At 45.5% G+C, this 20,626-nt stretch overlaps 1 protein-coding gene across 1 annotated transcript in view; it reads right to left on the bottom strand.

Annotated features, from left to right (window-relative positions):
• Positions 1-20,626, bottom strand: part of LOC146199299 (neurotrimin-like) — a gene marked incomplete at its 5' end in the record, with an annotated part of 43,649 nt that overhangs the window by 6,453 nt on the left and 16,570 nt on the right. Inside the window, 6 exons of the mRNA XM_084592751.1 lie at positions 91-159; positions 929-1,003; positions 2,079-2,369; positions 3,592-3,723; positions 13,240-13,395; positions 17,595-17,802. Of these exons, the coding sequence (XP_084448877.1) occupies positions 91-159; positions 929-1,003; positions 2,079-2,369; positions 3,592-3,723; positions 13,240-13,395; positions 17,595-17,802 (931 nt within the window). The remainder of the gene's footprint in view (positions 1-90; positions 160-928; positions 1,004-2,078; positions 2,370-3,591; positions 3,724-13,239; positions 13,396-17,594; positions 17,803-20,626) is intronic.

Below are 20,626 nucleotides of genomic sequence, written 5' to 3'. Positions count from 1 at the left end.
TATCGCGTATGTTCTTTCTTTTTCTAACCTAACACACGAGTCAATATAACAAAGCGGCATTATTACCGATGGCAGTTACCATGTACTCACCTTCTTTGAGCAGAGCATTGGAAGCGTGTGTTCCCAACTGGTGCCGAGGACCGTTCGATTGTTGCGTTGCTGAAATATGAAAAAAAAAAAAAAAAACGTAGAAAAACAAATGACAGAAATAGTCGCAATCCATACTGCTTGTTTCTTGCACAGAGTTTACACAAGAAGGCCACTTGGGGAAACGGGACTCAACAGACTTCAGGAACTAACCTTAAATATCATTTCGGCATTTTTTCATTAAAACTGAAATTTATTTAATTCGTTTCAAAGCATCCCGCAGTTTCGATCACGAAATACTCGCTTACACTTCTTTTGTCCCTACTACTAATGCCTATGATTTTCTAGTGAGTGCATGCAGGTTACTTCATATCAAATTATTTATTGATAAAATGTGTTTACATGGTTTAACTGCAATTTGCTTGCATATAATTAGCTTCTTTCTACCCAGTACAGTCCACACACTAGACTGCAAAGAAAGGACTGATGGCGTCCCTTTCCAGCCATATTTTATGCATTCTTTACGCACTTGTGTAATCTGTCTGCTTTATTAAGAGCTGCAGTGAAGAGGACAAGCCCCGAAGAGAGAAATACACTTTCACTTGGAATGCAGAAAATACTTAACACAGACAATTTTTTAATATATTTTAATCCACGGACATGCAATAAGCTTCGTTGAAAGCATAATAAGAGTGAAAAAGAAATACTAATCTAGGCTCTCCTGCTTTTGTGTGCGTTCTTGATGCGGTGCTATTCTAATCACTTATTTTTGCTAAGCTTTGTTGCATTTGCAAAGCGCCAGTAGTTATGGGTTGCCAACCGATTATAATGGAGAGCTTACACGTGGTCTCCCAGTGCTTTTTGACTTGGAACTCCTTGGAAGACGCCACTGTCGAAGATGTCGGCCGGGGTATCTCTGCAAGAGTGTTGGGATTGATTTGACGATAATGTAAATGTAAAACAACCTTGCACACAGTCCGTAACGTAAACCACTGAAATACCACTAATTGAGCTTCAAAGTGCAAATAAGTAAAGGAACCTAATTAAGGTAATGATATCTGAGTTTCTTAAAGAATAATCTGTTTTCGTATTCCCAGCTAGATTGAAACCTAATTCCTAGGTAAAAACGACTTTTTTTTACGCGAGCCTTTCAGTCCGCTTGCATTGCATGACTAAATCTCTGCAACCCTTGCCACTTCCTCTCAGGCTACCGTTAAATACGTGCGCCTAATAGTAAAACACGTAGGAAGTTAGTTCAATGAAAATTAGTTCCCGATACGAAAAAGAACCGCGTGTTGGGTGATTATTGCGTCCGGATAATGTTGCTGCGTTTCTCTATTGTCTGCCCTCCGAAAAATATTAACAAGGGCGGGAAAAGCGGCCCAAGTGACATGGAGCCGGTAGTAGGCGGATTGATGTTCCAGGCTTCATCGGCAACAGTGGCGACCATGATTTTTTTTTTATCATGAACGCCACACGACATGCCGAATTATATCATTCCTTTCCCGACTACATCGCGCACTCGTTTCAAGATTTATGCGAAAGAAAGTACGCGTGAGAATAAGGTAAACGCGGTATGCACTCGAGAGGTCTGGCTTTTTGGAGCCAGGACCCTCAAGTCTACCTAGTGCATGTGTCATAACCACGCCAGAAGGACATGTGAAGCCATTAATCCTAAATGTCTGAACCGCATAATCACTTTGCAAAATAACATCGAAAGAGCTTCCCGGCGCTATTATTTATCGCGGTTCTACAATAACCATATATTTTTATTCATTTTGTTTCTGATTTCATTTTCGCTCGCTTTTTACTTTTGTTGCCATGGACATGCATCTTTCCTTCTCCGCTTGTGGCCGTCGAAAATAACTTTCTTTCAATGCGTCCCGCGTGTTCAGATGAGTGTCAGACCTCTGCACTTACTACCGCACAGCGCACGTTTTGTGGCGAATTAAGTGCATGAGGACAGCCTCTGAAACAACTGATTGACTCACCCTGTAGCTTGATGTTGGCCTCGGTCTCTCCGAGCGGGTTCTTGGAGACGCACTTGTAGGTGCCGAAGTCTTCCGGCTTGAGGTCGCGCACGGTGAGTCGCAGCAGCAGGCGGTAGGGCCCCGTCTCGAGCACCAGCGAGTCATACTTGGCGTTCGAGATGAGCATAGTGCCGTCGTCTCGTTCCCAGAAGGTCATGCCCCGTGGGTGCGTCTCCAGGTTGCACTCGAGCGTCACGTCTGCCCCAAGGGGAGCTCCGACGAGCTGGTTGGGTTGCCAGATCATGGGTGCGACTGCGGATAGCACGGCACCACTCGGTGTGGGAACCATTTCGGCTGCCGGGCTACGCATTCCACAATAACAGATTTGGCGCTTGAGAATACTACATGTCAGAACACTCTCGTTCTATACTAAGCGTTCCTTGTGCCTGCTTGAATTATTCGATCATTCAGAGAATAATTGATACAAGCGAGAGTGTTGTGCGAGGAAGTTACTGTAAACAATCTAGTCTTTCCGATACGCAGGTTAGTCAGAATGACGATGCCGCAAAATAACGCTTTGAGTTTAGACAAATGCATGTCATCTAAGAGGAAATTATGCCAAAAAAAAAAAAAAGACTGGTAAAGATTTCTTGGTCACCCGGTTCGATATTATTGTATAATTTTCCATTGCACCCGATTAGTACCTTTTGTCTTTATCATGGGCCGTCTGTGACGGTACGTGCTGACACAGTACAGCGCCTTGTGGTCGCTTCTGCGCGAACGTATTATTGTTATTTTTTTGCATTTGTTGAACATTTGTTTACGGTTCCTTAGACGCGTCCCCAATACGCGCTGTGCCCCTGTAAGGGCTATTGATAGCCTGAATATTGCCACGTGACTTCGAAAAGTGCGGTGCGTCCGCTTTGTAGAGCGTTACAAGGCCTGTCGAAGAGAAAACGACTTCAGTGAAAATTTGGGCAAATGGGCAACATGACACTAAAGAAAGTCTTGAAAGAAGTCGAAAAAAAAAAATATCATTGCACGTTTTAAAGAACCGGGTGGCAGGTCCTAGATCCAAATATCATCCCGGTAAATATTTTTTAAAATACTGGCTATTACGTAATTCATGCGCGAGAGTAGCTACTTCTTTTCGTGCACGCGTAGCTCGATAGCGTGCATCTAGCCTTCACATTTGAAGAACTGAAATCAACTTTAGCGCGGCAATGCGGAATTGTCCCTGCAGTTACTTTCATGCCCCTTTTTTGTTACCTGCAGAGAATAATTTGCATTCCGGATAATGAACGAACACAATTTTCATCAACACTATTGTTGGGGATGTTGTGCCTCTTTGGGAGGCCAATGTGAAAGCTTCTTTATGCTGCTCGATGGTAAAGGTTACGTCGCTGCAATTCACGACGATGTGAAGGAGTGCTCGCGCAGTATCTCACTAGCGTAGACGAGTTTTAGTTAGCGGAATATGACGCCTAGAAACAGCTTAACACAGAGACGTGCAGTGCATAGACACGGTACTCACAGTCGACTTTGAGGAGAATGCGCTTGCTGACAGAAGGCTGCACCCCGTTGGAAGCGATGCACAGGTACGGCCCCATGTGCAACCGCGTTACCTTGGTCATGTTTAGCCATTCGCCCTGGTAGCTGGGCACACCTGCACAGGACACCACAAAACGAAGGGGCTCGATTCCAACGCATTTTCGTGTAAAAAACGTGCTCATGTCTCACAGCTTTCTAATCATACTAGTTGAGAAAGTACGCTTCAAAAAGTGATTAGTTTTAGTATGCTTTCTTCGACTGCTTACAGACTGTGGCTCCGTCTGGAAGCTGTCAATAAGCACTATTTGCTATTGCCGTCAATGTCTCCTAAAAATCGTTTCTTTTTCGCCTTATCTCTACGTGTTATCACGTCCAAGAAGTTTTCCTACTGCACCTCTTCAACCGATTTCCTTTGCGAAGTATTTGCGCATTTATCAATGATCTAAAGGTTTGCAACTTATACATAGTTCACTTTGTTGGTCGCGTGCGGCGCCACTATCCGTAAACACCAATATTTTTTATCAATCACAAATACCGTTATTGCGATGCTATCCCAACGGCTAATAGACGACCTATGAGATGTTTCGCAACGGCTAATATTAAAGAGCTCTGTTCATAGCCCTCTTGGTGACGCTGATCTAAGAAACGAGCAGCCCTAAGAGTGTCGGCTGAAATAATGCTGACTTGACCTGATCAAAAGTGCGATTGTTTCACTCGAGTTGGACAAACTCTATGTTTCACTCAATGGTGACGATTATGTGTTAAATCATGCTCTTTTTTTTTTTTTTTTTTTTTTGTTCAGGATCCCTGCTGTCCTCGCAGCCAGTCAATTTACACAGACAAATGTTAATCGGTGTTCAACCTTAACGAATCGTATAACGGCCTGTACCGAAAATACGTTGCTAGCCTCATTTACGTATCTGACAGACATAAAGAAGACTGCTGGACGCCTTGAACAGCCCAAGCAAGATTGCAGGGTATATATTTTAAATCGGGTAACGCATCGCTACGTCGCTGGTTCTACGTGCCACGGTACCAGGTGCTGATTTAGCCCCACTTAAAGGTTTAAGGGTTGAGCTCGAAGACATGGGGTAAAGTTCCGGCCTTTGTGATCACGCTTCCGTGAAAGTGTAATGCCGAAGGCACCCGGAAATTCAGTTTGCGTACACCGCTACGGTGTCTGTTTCTCTGCACCTTCTCATAGTCCCTAGGTGAACCCTTTCTCACGGTGCATTGAGGTGTCCACCAGTGAGATAGGACTATATACTAGAGTGTCCGTTCTACTCTTAAAAACCATGGTTGTGCGTGTACTGCTGTTTCCAAACAAGAATTCTACATGCATAGCGTAACTTCACACCGAATCTAACAGAAATATCCTAACTAAACACCGAATCTCATATGTACCAACACATTTACAGGTATTCCTAGATTATTCGAATATTCATACAAAACGATTAATTGTGTGATAAAGCGAGGCCTTATTTGGGGCGCTAGTGCGCTTTAGTTTAAGTTGTAAAAATGCACAAAACATATGCGCACTTGTGAGTGCGCAACACGAAGGCAGCATTTTAGTCCGAAAGCACTCCCCGGCTCACCACAAGAATCTTGTGCGATCTTGTATGTGCCGTCGCTCTGTTTGGCTAAGCACTTGCGTGGGGTCACAACCACGCTGCCTCGTGCAGGTAATTCAAACGAAGTCCAGTATAGCAGCTCAAACGCGCGAGTCTCCACTACTGCTTTTCAAAGAGAGAGGGAGAGAGAGAGACAGAGGGGTGGATTCGATGACTAAGCAGTGACTGACCATGACCTCTTCGGGTGCTTTCACACTAAAAAAAATAAAAATAAAAAAAAAGAAATGCATCCCAGCCTATTGGAACCGGATGAGTTGGAACCCAGGATCAGTAGCCGAACGTCTTAGCCACTGAGCCAATGTGGTAGGCGCTCCCGCTAGTTATAACCGCGTTTAAGTATTCACAATGTGACGGGCCGCTCCCAGACGGCGCCACAAGTAGGGTTAAACTCATGGCCTCTGAGATTAAGCTCGCCGTTATGCCGCAGCTGAGCTCAAAGTTCACGGTAAAACCTGCGCCATCTGACGTGATGGCTTCCAGATGGCACTACATTTACATATAAAACTACAGCTTCCCGCGCTTTCGCGCTATAATCGGTTTGACAGATATAACCCCTGTCAATTTTTTTACTCTATGACCTTCACGTCATACGTGTGAGAATAAGTCTTTGCTACTGATGACGACAATCATTTAGGCAGCCCTAAATATGAGTAGATAAGAAGCGTGAAAGCTACGCATGTGCCATGGCCTCAGCAACCAGACATCAAAGCAGGGCTTGCTAAACCTTCCTCAAGCCTGCACGCGGCCGCCCAGTCTAAAATGTCACAACATTACGAATGCTCCCGCACTTATAGACCGTGTCGCGGCGAAAACTTTTCAAAACTGGAAGAAAAAATATTTCGGCATGTTTCTGGTTTCGTTTGGTTTGGTTTGCTTTATGGGGCTTGATGCCCCACTATAACTCAGATCATGAGAGATGTCGCAATGAAGGGCTCCGGATAAGTTCGACCACCCGGCGTTCTTTGACGTGGCCTTGTCTCGTGTTTCACCTCCATCGAAATGCGAGCGCCGTGGTCGGGCTCGAGCCCAAGTCCCCCAGCCTTAAACACTGAGCCAACGCTGCGCGTAGTGAAGGCTATATTAATTTAAATGCTGGTTCTGATGAATTGTGTGCTTCTAGTAAACAACGCATACGAATGCATTCGCTGCAAAGCACGTGATGGCTGACGATGCCGTCATGTTCAGCGTGTGGCATATAAGACATATACCGACATGTGCAGCTCATATAGGTTTCGTCACTGATCCAAGTGGGAGCACAATTCAAATAAACTCCCAAGCTTAGTACTGCTGGTTCGCATATGCTTGCTTCCAACGCATTACATTAATGATGCGCCTAATAGTCGATGTTCATCGATATATTACGGGGATCATAAGCAGTGAGAGAACACTAACAACATCAATTTGCAAAATTACAGTGCAAAATGAAAAGCTAGGCGCCTGTGTGTTGTGCGATGTCAGTGCACGTTAAATAACCCCAGGTCGTAGAAATTTCCAGAGCCCTTCACTACGGCGTCACTCATAGCTTGAGTCGTTTTGGGAGGTTAAGCCCCATAAACCGAACCAGTCCGATGTTAGTGAAATTTAAAGATCCCAGGTGATCGAAATTATTTTGAAGCCCTCTACTAAACCACTATTTTCTTCCTTTCTTTTTTTTTTTTTTTCACTGCTACGTTCCTCCCTCTTCTCTTACGGCGCGGTTCAGGTATACCATCAGAAAAGGTGCTGCAGATACTGCACCTTTTGTATCCTGTATTTCTTTAAACCAATTCGCAACTTGCAGTCAACTGACAAGTCTTTGTTCGGTTCCTTGGTTTGTTTGCCGTCCGTTAGAGTAGCCAGCGTACAGCCGCCGGCCAACCTCCAAACCATTCTATGTCGCAAACGTCTCCGTTAATCTTGGTTACATTTACTAGAAGATATCCAATACACCACATAAAATGAACATCACTGGAAGTAGTACTCCGAATATCAAATATCGCTACCCTATTATTATTATTTTTTTTTATGGGAACTTATGCTGCCACTCCCCGCCTAACGCGGGCCAACGGGTACACCAAAATGTTCTAGTAAATCCTATTTGTTGTCATCTTAATTCCTTAGCGTGATAGTAAACAAAACTTTTATTGTTGAAGGATCAACTACTCGAATCTTCCGCTCGTTTTCTCAGTAGTTCTCGGTTTGTGCCAGCGCAGTCGCATCTTCTCTGCCGCGCTGCAAATACTTAAGGAACAAAATCTCTTTTCCGCAGTGTTACGTTCGCTCTGCGGGAATATTATATCTACAGTTCCTTTCGCCCGCACCTCTTGACCTGCAACGAGAGTACAACTGCGATGGAAGTTTCACTCAGCCTCGAGCCCACACAAACTTTGTTTCACGCAGTGTATGATTAGAGCGTCAATAAACGCAGCAACCTTGCTCAATTTGGGGCCCGCTGAATGGGAGACGACGCCTGCAAGTGAAGGGCAAGGGCCTCCCAAATGCGAGCTGCTTTGAAGCACTCGGGCTTTGCAGGAAACTTTCCCTCGTCTTGCCTATTCCGTTCGTGCCGTGCGCGGCATTGTCTCAGCCTGGGCCGTCAAGCGCAGCCGGGGTCAGTCATGCGTGTGGAAGCCGCGCCCTGATTTCGAACATCGCCCCGACTATTTCAGTGGTCGGCCACGTTATGACTGAGTCAGTGCTATGAGATAATTAGCATCAACATTAGGGGTTGGTCTGCTTGTCGGAATTGGGTGCAGAGTAGTAAAACGATTAAGTCTTTGCAGCTTGATCAAAACATTAAGCGTAGCCTGAAAGCCTAGCTACGGAGCAGAACGTCTTATGCACGATTAGTTTTCAGTAACTTAAGACACGGTGTTGCACAGTGTGTAAGGGCGTTGATGATCATGAAAAGGCCCGCTGTTTAAGTAGCCACGTGTGCGGTCGACTAGCCCGCGCATATGGAGGATAACGGTGGATAGGTAAAATGGTACGCAGGAAAGCGTATGTACCATCTATGTGGTCAGGGCTTCATCAATCAAACACTGCGTAGCTGACATTTGATTGCTGCAGCGATATGCTCTTGTGAAAGTTTAGACTACGGCTACATGTCCTTCACTTCGACAATCTGTCTCTTAAGTCCAACGAATTAACCTGTTTTGACGAGAATAATTTGCATGTCCAACTGTAAATGATGTCAAGGGTTCTACAGCCTAGAAAACGTCATAAACAGTTCTTAAACAAATTCCTGCAGGCTGTAAGTGCGTTGGCGTTGAAGATGAAAACATTGGTGGCATCTACATTTTCGCGCAGCTCCAAGACCTGGATATGCATGATTTTCCCGTCGTCACTTAGCTCGGGCTCGCTGAAAGACAAACGGTTTTTCGAGGGAACAGCCCGCGTGGGGCACTACACCATGCCACTGAGCGAGCTCACCCCGCGGCCGCCGCAGAGTTGAACCACGGCCGTCCAGCGAGAAGGAAAGCTGCAAGCAGCGAAGATCCATCGGCGAAGGCGGAGCAGTAAGCAAAGCGTAGGCAGGAAGGGAGCTTATTTTCTATTTCGAGGCTCTTGTTTTAGCCAGTGGCCGAGCCCCGGGCCGGACCGGACGACGCCACGAAAAGACCGTGGGACCGTGGGACGACGTCGTAACTTTCACTTAGGCGCTGTCCTCGAGACTTCAATTTTCAAAACGAGTTTCTCTGCCGTTTTGCTCTTTGCATGCCCCGCACGCCCCTTGGTGCCTGTGCAACCCTTTACTCCGTCCCGCCTCTCACTTCGTTCCGCAGCCTTCCTTCTCCCACGCTTCTTCTCTAGCACCCGTGCCCAACACCCGTGTTCCTTTGTTTCATGGCCTCGGGAAGCAGCGCCCTTTACAGGCCGCGGGTCCCCGTCTCGTTACATAATGGAAGCGGACGAGCCCTCGTCGCTGCTGGGGCGCCGTACGTCTTTTACGCACTTTGAATCATGTCGTGCGCCTTCACTCCACTCTCTTGCCTCGGCCAGCGTCGGCCCACGAGTTAAGGCTCGTTCGTGTTTTCTTTTCTCTCAAGCGCTTATTTTCCTCCCCTTAAATCGTTCTGTTTAAAAACCCTTTTGTCTATCTCGCGTCCCTTCTTTTTCTATCCTTCCTTCTTGGTAGCCCTTTCATCCCCTCTCCTTCTTTTATTACGGCCAGCGCGGCAAATCTTCCGAAGCGCCGTCGACTCGCCACATCTTAGTCTTGCGAGTCGCGTTTTTCCTGCGGTCCCTCAAGCTCTTACGTCCGCTGTCGCACTTTTTCACTCTATATTTTTTTTTTCGCTTATGCCTAACGCTCGTCTTTGCCGCTGCTGTCGCTGACCTAGTGGATTTTTATGCCATAGAAAAGGTGTAGGCGAGAGCGAAGAAGGACGCTGACAGGCAGGACAGTCGTTAACAGAGCGGCTGCTGTTGGTGTTATTAGGTTTTCCGATCGTGCCTGAAGACACGCACGTACAGGAATAGATGCCGCAGCGCCGTGTGCGACGTCATAGCGGAAGGACACGCGCTACTGTAGCGTGCTGCCCGGATGCCGTGACTCTGCTTGAATGAATTAGACGCGCAGTGTTCGGGCCTTGGACTTTCGAGTGCTCAAGCTCCATCTTGCGCTAGATTCAGCGTCCTCGACGAGCAAAGAGCGGAGAAAGTTGCTCTGAGAGCAATGCAAAATTCAGGATGTCGAGGAAAATCTTTCTGTATTCCTTCCGCGTAGCGCACTAAGCCGTTACGCGCGCTATCTGGCATGGCTAGTGCACCGCCCTGATGCCTTTGAGGCTAATGGAAGCCCCGAGAAGCGAGGAAGTCGTCCAAATGCAGCAAGCAAATTTTGTACTGGAGTGAAAGCAAGAAGTTTCTAACTAAAGTCGGATGAGCTTGCGTTAAAGTTTGCCCGAAGCCCGACTTCACGCAGCTTTTAAACATACCGAGTACTGGTGGCAGAAACTTGGGCTAGGAATTATATGACTTCTTCTATAGGGCTCGAAACGTCGCTTCGACGTACGTCTGGCAGTTTATGATCCGGTGACCTTCAGTTCTTAGCCACATTTCAGGCGATTACAGAGTCAGGATCTGGACGCACTTTCCCTAGAGGAATTTTTAGACTGGAAATTGGGGCCCCGACCGTTGCATTAGCTCTGATAGTTTACGATGGTTATACGAAGGTTAGATTACACGCAGCGTAAATACATAAGAAAGTGTACGAATGAACAGCCGCCGATGTAATACCTCAGTCGGTATAGGGCCCCGAGCGTGAAATTCGCTGTTCATGGGTTTGGAGTTCACCGGCGGAATGTAGTTGTTTTTTCTTCTACTTTCTGAACGCTTATAATCACGGTCACATTACTATTTCACATATAGTAACACACTAAAGAAAACTCAATTTTCTTTCCTCGGTATCACTGGCTGTTGCCACCCTATTTATGTATCTAGTAACGAGAGCTTCATTTTCTCTACATTTGCTTCTTTATTATCATCATCATCATTTATTATTCCCTTGAAGATCCCTATCAGGGACATTACATAAGGGGGGGGGGGGGGAGGAGACAACGGTGAGAAAGTGTCATACATTGGCATAAAAACAAAGGATATTTTGGGCTTACTGATTTACTTTCAATGCCCTGCCAGTCCTATAGTGTCTGTTTGGTTCGTGATTTGTAGTTTTAACGTTTCTTAATCAAATCTTTTATCTCAAGAGATAATCTTCTGGCATCGTGTCTAACTATCCTGCATCCTAATTCTATCGCGCACTCATAATGATATCTCTGATAATAACGTTCATTGCTTTCGCACTAAGGCTCTTTTCCCTGGTTAGCGCAAAATATCTCTTGGTAGCAATATTCTGAATTCACCTGTTTTAAAGCGAATTAGTTAATGACTGCTATATTGACACGCGCATTAGAGGTAGGAGAAGAAGAAGAAGGAGCGCAATCGGACGAAGTAGACGACGTTGAAGTGTGGGCCCGTTCCTGGTGCTCTCGTTCGCTGGTTCAACCGTCTCGGTGCCCTCGCTCAGCGCCCACAGTAGTCTTTCTGCATAACAACTGTTACAATATTACTAGTTTTTTTCCCCTCCTTCTTGAAAGCTTTAGGTTAATGTCAGACCTGTCAGGCCTCAACATCACACCTTTCAGACGACCTCCACATTCTGCACAATGGCGAGACTAGAGTACTATATGAAATTTATTTTATTTTTAGTCCCCCCATCCGGACTTTTTTATGTTCACTTTCGCTTCTTCTGTTTACTGAAAAGTGTATTAATGAACCGTAAATTATTTCATTCGGCTAACTCTACTAATAATCAGTCCTGCTATTTCTAGAGCCTATACCATAGCCATATAATGCGCGGTAGGTATTACCTTTTTTGTGTTAATGTCGGCAATCAGTACAGCAGGCCGAGTTTCCACTTTACCCAATGCCGATTCTCTGTCTTCATAGAACATAAATAGGACTGAATAAGGGTTGAGAGGGAGCCTCGATCAGTTCGCAAGCCGAGCCCACGCTTCGACAAGCGGATGAAGACAAGCCCCCTGGTGGAAACGTTTTCTCTGCTTGCGAACTGAGGCTCCCTACCAAACCTTGCTCAGCTCGTTTTCACAATGTGTAGCCTTCTTATTCCTCTCGGTCTGCACTGGTTACCAAATCTAGCAGCGTAGGACTGTACAGTCTTTCATTCATAGCTTTTATTAAGATTAATTGCGATGCATGCTATTGGCTTGTCAATGCTGTAGAACTCCTCTGCGTTTCATTGAACAGGTATCAAATTGCCTCTTTCTCGTTTCTCCACTAAACCACGTTAGAATGGTACGCACCCAACCTTTAGTGCAGTATATGATTCATTTGTTCTCCTAAACCCACTAAGCCATATTATATCCCATTGAATTCCTGCTGGTTCCTCGAACATACACTCTAGACTAGCCTCACTAGATGGGGTTCACGCATTAAACGTTGCCAGGTTGAGCTTCTGTCGGCGGCCTGTCTGGAACTATAATGCTTCGGCACAATCCGCAGCGTCACAGGTCTAACCATTGCCAAGGTCAATTGCTCTGTAGCCGCTGAAGACTTGGGACCGGGGGTTAACTGGAATGCTGATGTAGTAGGTGGCAGCCAATCAGTACACCAAGGCGACAAAATCCGGTTTTGGTGAGGGAAGGCATTCCTGACGGCGGCCACTAGGATGAGACTGCACCCTGTAGTCCGTATCTCGAGCTTCGCGTTGTTTTCAGAAATGTCTTTACCTCATTTACCTAGAGTCCTATAAGTAGTGGAAACATCGGTGCCGGATGTCACTACCACTTCCGGCGTTTCATCAATCAGATGACTTAAAGTCAGAGAGATAATGACAGCTCTGAATGCGATGCGAACTCGGAATGCAGACCCAGACCAGGTTATGCGATTACATCGACAAGCTAAGTTTTTATTAAATGGAATATTGCGCGGTATTGGGACTCGGACCATGGTTCCCTTTTATCGAGGCGGATAATGCCCCTGCCACCTTCCACATGGGAGGTCGCGAAACCCGGCTGCCACCTAACTCGGTTGGAACACAGAAATACCACCAGTGTGACAGGCAGCAAAATAAAGAGAGAGAAAATGTCCCCATTTTTGTTTCGCACAGGGGAGAGGTGGGAGAGATGGGACCAATAACTCGGATTTAACATAATACTGGGATATAACAAATGACTTTTTTTATCTGTTCCTTTACTGTATGCGCGGAGTCGAAAAGGCTTATGCTTTCGAGTATCCTCCGCATGAATCAGGTTGATTGCCCAAAAATTCTCACATATTATTCCACCTTCTCTTTCTTGTTTCCGCGGGCCTTCTGCCGCTGCCACTTCTCTTCTTCAGTGGCTACAGGCTAATGCTCCTCCCTTAATCACCCACACCAAAACAAGCGGGGTGCAGAAAAATAGAGAGAGAGAGAGAGAGAGAGAGAGAGAGAGAGAGAGAGAGAGAGAGAGAGAGAGAGAGAGAGAGAGAGAGCACTACAGGCAATTGTACGCACACACCTTTCTTTCCGGAGAGCAGGATGAGTGCGTCATCCTCTCGGCGCCACTTGATGTCCGGCTCTGGTGTTCCCGTGGCGCGGCACCGGAGAGATACGTCGCTGTTCTCACGTACCTCCAAGTCCGAGCTGGTGTTCTCATCGTCGATTCTTGGGGGCACTGTGGAGGAGAGGGAGGGTTCACTCCGATCGCGCCGTCATTCAAGAGAAGACATCGCTGTTAAGCAGGCGATTGCTGAATAGTCGCTAAACTTCGGTGTTGCACTTACCCATTTAATATGCGATTAAAGGAATTAAGCTGCGTTTGCTGTCAAGAATCGTATTTCGCTAAGTGAATCTTATGGTGAACGCATCACGCCGATAAACTCCCAGGGCTTCTAGTCAACCTAAAGATTTCCACAAGCCCGATAGGGGAAACGTTAAATGACGTATTGGAGTACGAAGGGACCTTTAGTGCAAAATTAAGTGGTCTCTCTTTAGCTTCCTTAAAAAAATCCTACTTTGGAGCATATTTTTTTTTTTATAGACGGCTAATGGAGTACAAACAAAGAAGCGTTATCATAATAGGGCAGTTTAAGTTGACTCATGATCAGGAAATAACAGAAAGTAGTGACGAATACCTCATAACGTAGTCTCGGGCATTCAGAAATAACTTAGAATTATTTTTTAATGTTAGTAGTCTACAGTGCAGGAGGACTACGTTTTTGGGGCATGTTTGCCAGATGTCACGCGAAAAGTAACACGAACGAGAGTTAGTAGAAAGGAGTTCTGCGCGATTGAGCTGCAACTTTAAGGCGAATTTAAGGCCAGAAAGGCCAAGATGTTCTTTAATGTGTTCTCTCTTACATTAAAACTAAACGGTGGCTGGTTCTGCGAACCATCACACACACACCAAAAGGTTTTAGTGGAAATTAAAAGCACTAAAACTTTCCAAAGTGTCAGAATGTATGGAAATAAATCAATCTAAACGTAGGCTACTTGCTGGCGCCGAGCCACATTTTGTCTGGCCCGAGCATTTTCTCCATGAGCGTTTGCAATGCATTCTCTGCGCAATGAACTTATTCGCTTTCTCTTTTCTGTCTGCTTCTGAGAAGAGTCCTGATTGTAGAGAGGATGTGGAAAACCATAGAACAGGGTCTCGGACCTTCAAGGGCGCACCCTTGCTTCTTGTGAGCCATTCAGAAAGACACCCGTGAGAACGAAAAAAGAAAAAAAGAAAAAGCCTGCATTTCGAGAGTTCTCGTGTGTCCGACGCGAAAGAGCTGCTTTGACGAAGTTTTCCACGTCTGCGAACATACAAACACAAACGACAGTGCAGGATGTTTACAAAGAACCTTGGAACTCGTGCATTACAGCGACCCGCTCAATTTCGGCCTCCGAATGGAAAAACTGTTTTGAATCACTTCTAAAGAATACGAGAATATTTTGGTTGGTTCTTGTGTGTCTTGGAGGGGGATAAAGAGCGAGCTGCTAAACTGCCTGCGCACATTCTTTAGCAACATTCGATGCGGTAGCACGCGCAGGGGTACGTTTTTAATGTCGCGTTTCTGCCTGTACCGTTCTTACCACTTCTCGGAGTTCGTTTCTTCTTAACGTTTGCAATGACGCTAAGCGGACGAAAGCCGTGCCAAGAAACGCTGCTCTATCATTGTTTATCTTCCGGAGCTAGAATATTTGCAAACCGAAATACATTCGCTTTAAATTCAGTGAAGACTGGTGGAAAAATTTATCTCTTCTTCTAAATTCGGCGAAAAAAAAAAAGTTGGGCCTGTCAGAGCATAAAATATGGGCGTTTTAGTCGAGCGGGCGACAGGCCAAATAAAGGAGGTTCTCAGATTGGTGCAGTATGCTCGTGGCTCTCAGCACTCACATCAGGCGGTTCTCTTTTGTTTTTCTATCGAGTAGACAAGTTGACGAAAGTGTGTAAGAGCGATCAGGCAAGCATTTGGTCGTGCGAATGCTACGTTACCCGTTCGTTTAGAACTCGAGAAACACACATGACCAAAACGTTGAGCAATGAGCGGTAGGGTAGATCGATGCCTCGTTGGGGTGTTTACAAAAAAAAAAGAAAAAAGCTCACTTCTCCAATAAAGAGAAACGCTGGTGAACAGTATGGTATGGTATGGTATGGTATGGTATGGTATGGTATGGTATGGTATGGTATGGTATGGTATGGTATGGTATGGTATGGTATGGTATGGTATGGTGCGGTGCGGTGCGGTGCGGTGCGGTGTGGTGCAGTGTGGTATTGTTTGGTGTGGTGTGTTGTGATGGGATGTAATGTGGTATGGTATGGTATGGTATGGTATGGTATGGCATGGCATGGCATGGCATGGCATGGTATGGTATGGTATGGTATGGTATGGTATGGTATGGTATGGTATGGTATGGTATGGTATGGTATGGTATGGTATGGTATGGTATGGTAGGATATAGTGCAGTATGATATGGTATTATATGGTACGGTCAGGTATGGCACGGTACGGTATGGTATAGTAGGGGTTTTATGTTTCTCGGCTTAACACGAACTGTGAGAGACATTGTGCTCTGATTAGACACACGTTCGCTATTTGGATTCATTTAAAGCGCATGGACGTTGCACAGCACGCGAGCGTTTTATAGCGGCAGCGCCCTGGGTTTCGAGTTGGCGTAACCGGAAAGTGGTTGCCATGTGAACCCCTGGTGAAGTTGACTACCATAGAACGAGGATGGGATGGCGAGAGCGGAGCAATGCGTAAGTGGAAATGGTCACCGTGGAAGGAGAGGGACATAACAAGACCGTAGGAATGCTTGAAGGTCGCCGCCCCGCCCATGTCGAACAAGGTCGCGGACGACGAATCGGCTATGACAAGTGAAGTTAGGGGACCTATGGCGTGCCAAAAGAATAAGCAGAACGGGTGACAACAACACATCCCAAAATGAAGAGGCACCTTCTTTCACCGTCCTCGTCCGGATACGAGTTGAATGATCTAAATTCATGACGTCAAGCCACTTGATATACGGTTGGTCTTCAAGCCTTGCGATTCGGTCGATCGTGTGAATGCACCTTAACCGCAGGGTGGTTAAACACAGAACCACCCAGAACGTGGTTATCGTTGGTAGGAAGATGAGTGTTATCTTGGATGCAAAATTATGGACATGACGAGACAGAAAATGCGTAGATGGAGGAGTTTCTGTGATAGGAGGGAGATGGTAAAGCAAATAATTCGGAATGCTTGACGAGAGGATGGTTTCCTCAGGCATATCAGACAAGGGCTGTTATGGCAACCATAGAAGGAGAGTAAAGGGAAAGTGATGAAATGTAGAATGGTCTGTCTACGGCGTCTAATGCAGAACGCGTTGCCCTAAGTTTGAGTCAGGGATGGAGATGCTGCGAGCTTGAAACGGCCCACTAGAGAGAAGCGTTATTCGAAGAATGAGTGAGTGTGAAAAAAAACAGGAAGGAAATAAAAGAATACGTGCATGTCACTCTCAAATTCTTCGCCTAAGTGTATCGCGAAACGAAGATATCGCTGTATGTCGCGCCTTGCACAGTGGTAGCCGAATTACGAGTTTTACTTCTTTTGTTGCTGGCCTTCGCATCCAATAAAATGCTTCCGCTCTGGGACAATTTAGATCCTAAAACGTTGCGCTCAGCAGCATACTATCGTAGCCAACATCACAAGGTTTCCTTTCTTTCTAACTTCTGCAGACTTATGACATATTCAAGATGCACAAATATGTTTTTCGTTATTCAAGGTAAATTGGGAAAAAGAAAACACTTTGATTTGATTCTTTGGATTCGAAAATTGTTCACAACTGCAAAACGTTTGGTGCAACCGTGCGTGCAGGCTAAGTGATTTGTGCATCCTCTAAGGATTCCAACTGCGGGTTGAACGGTATAAGTGAAGCATAATTACTGAAGTGCAGGTTGACGGTATGCTGGCACCTTTAGTTGAGCCTACTACCAGCTTTTGCTCTTACTTTACAGAATACAGATGTTCTGCAAAAGACGGAAGGAGCACAACGTGAGTTAAGCCGATGGTCGCAACTGCGCCAGTTATCTTTACGAAAGTTCGCCCACGATCCTCACACATTTGGTGACGAGTCCAAATACCATCCTGAGTTTTTTTTTTTTTAATTGAGCAGCGTCACCGCCAAGCATGCAGCGGCAAACTTGACACATGCACACAAAGTTCCCACTTATGGTCGATCACTAAAAAAATTATCACCATTCACGCCCCGAGTATGTACTTTGGTAACGCATGATAGAACGGTAGAGAAACATACATAAATGTTTATAGAATTGCAGTTAAAAGTTAGGAGTGCTTGAAGCCTCTCCCCCTCCCCTCTCCTCCTCTACAGAGTACGCTGACTTACCGACGACGTGCAAGTAGCCCATGATCTTCTTCATGGGGTTGGTGTTGATCTGGCACATGTACTCGCCGCGGTCGGCCTCCTCGACATCTCGCACGTGCAGCTGCCACGTGCGGTGGCCGTTGTGCGCGATGCCATAGCGCGGATTGGTCGTGATCAGGTTGTCGTGCATCGAGATGAGCATGTGCCGGTTCGTGTGGATCCAGGCCACCTGCACCGACCACGGAGAAAAGAAAAAAAAAAACACCACAAAGTTGATTTGAAGCCCGCAAAGGTCCCGAACCACTTCCTCTCGTGTGAGGAAAAAAACTGGAAGTGGTTTAGCCGCACCTAAATGCAAGTTTTACGTGGGAAAGCTATAAATGATTTCGCATTAAATAAGTTAGGCTTAAAAAATTAGGCCAGTTAGGCTTAACTAAGCCTAATAATATCAATTAGTCTGGAAGCTGTAATTGCACCAATGAGCGTTCAGACAATATAAAACCTAATTTCGTAACCTTTGCTTTCTCATTGTACCTCATTTTCTAATTTGTGCTTCACACAGGTTTGTGCACTGTTAATTAGGAATAATAAACTTAGACCATCCCTTTGGCTATGATGTGGTATTCATGGGGGTCATGGTCGCTAATAGCAAGGTGTGTATATCCACGTACGAATGTGCCTGCATGGCCTAGGAGTAGTATAACTGACTCTGTGTACAAGAGTACCGATGAGTTCATTTCCCATCTCAAAAGTGGTACCCAATGCTCCTGCAAATTCATCGCCATTCAGACAGACATATACAGATCCGGTTAATGGGGTATGCCAAACGAGTGAGCATCAGAATCATCTGCTGTACGCCGTAGTCTGTAGCTTTGATCGAGCAACAACGCATTTTCTGAAGAAAACCGAAGAGGCAGTGTTTTAATTTTTTTTTCTGGCCGCCACCATTGTCTGGGTGGCTGCGAATTTTAAAGCAAAACAATATGGGCACACTTTGCATTTAAGGGTATGACGCGATAGGGTAGGCTACCATCCCACATATAAAGCCCCGCATTAACCCGGCCGTATGAACATAGCTACATAGTCTAGGGGTAAATTGAATGAATACAAATGTCCTAGCAGGCTGAGTATGATGTAACCTACCATATGAAAGAAAAGGACGAAATTGGAAGCTTCTACCAAACATAACGTCGGGCGGTCCTACTTGTCAGTGCGCAGCCAAGTGATTTTTCGTTCACAACGCCGACATCAACCCTGGGCCCAGGCGCCGGATTTTTATTGAACGGGGACTTTAACACCGTAGTTTTAAAATGCGTTATCGTGCTATATCACTCACAACGAGAGTTCCGGTCATATTTTTCCCTAGTATACTTGATGCTGAGAGTGCTTTTTTTTTTTTTTTTTTTTGTGCATGTGTGCTGCGACTTTCTTTGCGTTCGCTATGAGCCATTGATAACGATACATATGCGAGAATGGCGACAATTGTTTTTTATTAGTAACGTCGATCGAAATAACGAAATTATTTCTTGTGATTATCCCCTGAGAAGACGAACTTCTTTCATGCGTGCGCAGCTGACACGCATTCATATCGGGAAGAAAACCCTCTGTAACCAACATGTCGACGTTTTCCTTACGAAACTAACTTTTCGCACAAGCTGTTTGGTGTTTCAAAGCAGCTCAAGATGAACTGCGCAAACATCGGCTCGACATGCTTCATTTCAACACAGCGAATACGAGCCAGCACGAGGTGTATCCATTGTACTCCCGTTTGTCGCAGCTCTCAGACTCAAAAGCGGTATTAGAGACCCACATAACGGGTGAGTTTCCAGACAAAAGGATTGTCGCGTAGTTTCTAAACATCCGCGACCCCCTTCGCCGAAGAAATGTAGTTTGTAAAACAATCTGTCGTCCCAGTGTGCAATCGACTGAGTAGAAATCGAAGATTCGCTTGATTTGGACTAGGAATATATTACCATTCCCTGACTGCGTAATGAGGCCTTCTTTTGACAGAAACGAGTCGAATCTGCATAACAAGTATCGGCGACTTGGATCCAGCATCGAAGTTTTTTCTAACCAACGTGTCTTCAAGAAAAGCACCCAGTGAAGCGTTCAAGCACTGTCAATGTCATGTGAATGTCTTACACCGAGTGAGTTTATATGGGTATTGTTTCAGACAGAGGGAGTAAAAATGCACTTCGCCTGGGAAAAGAACAGTTTCAATTAAACCTGCTGGCTTGCAATTCCGTCTTGTTCAGACTGTTCGGTAGGGAGGAACAGATGGCATGTTGGTGGCCGTGTTGGTGTCGTCCTAAGCGTACGCCAGAGTTTTAGACGCCCGTCCTGGCTTCGTGAGTTCTTGGTACTATAGTGCAGTATATGCACAACTTTTAATTGGGCCTTTGGGTTTCCAAACTCTGCTTATTTATGGTTACCTTCGCTTGGAATTTATGCATGTTTACGTTTTTCACTATTATTTCATCGACAAACCGACGCAACAATGCAGCGTGACTCGCTAGCGCTCGATCTCAGGTGTCGCTTGGCACGTTCCTCTTGGAACGTGTTCACAGCAATACAGGGCTGGTATAGTTCATCCCGATAGAGTATAACAAAGCACTATATAATACCAAATAAAATATCACATAATTATACAGTTCATTTATTTGCTATCAAATAAAGCCCATTCGCTAGTGTTCTGTGCACTTAAGTCTGCTGGTCAGCCTGGGAAATAGCGTTTGTTTACTGCGTGACCTTGCATTTGGTGGATATGCCTTAGCTACAAAGCCAATGAGAAACATTGAAACGATCAATTAACCGGACACTTTGCCGCTTGAGAAAAACAATTAAAGCGAAATAGAATGGGCAGAAAGCTGAGAGGTGTCAGACATTTTCCAGGAATGTGCTCTGGAAAATATAGAAAGAAGTTACGGCACGCCTAAACCGCTTATTCATTTAGCGCAACAAAATATTATCATTTTTAATACAGCAGTAATTGTCACTAGTAATTAAATACCATATATGGACGTATAGGCGCAGACATAGTAAACTCAGCATGC

Source organism: Amblyomma maculatum, chromosome 2 (genome assembly GCF_055883805.1).
Source record: "Amblyomma maculatum isolate TAMU_Amacu chromosome 2, ASM5588380v1, whole genome shotgun sequence".
Lineage (NCBI taxonomy): Eukaryota > Metazoa > Arthropoda > Arachnida > Ixodida > Ixodidae > Amblyomma > Amblyomma maculatum.
Note: the sequence above shows the minus strand (reverse complement) of the source record. Positions and strands in the feature narration are given on the sequence as shown.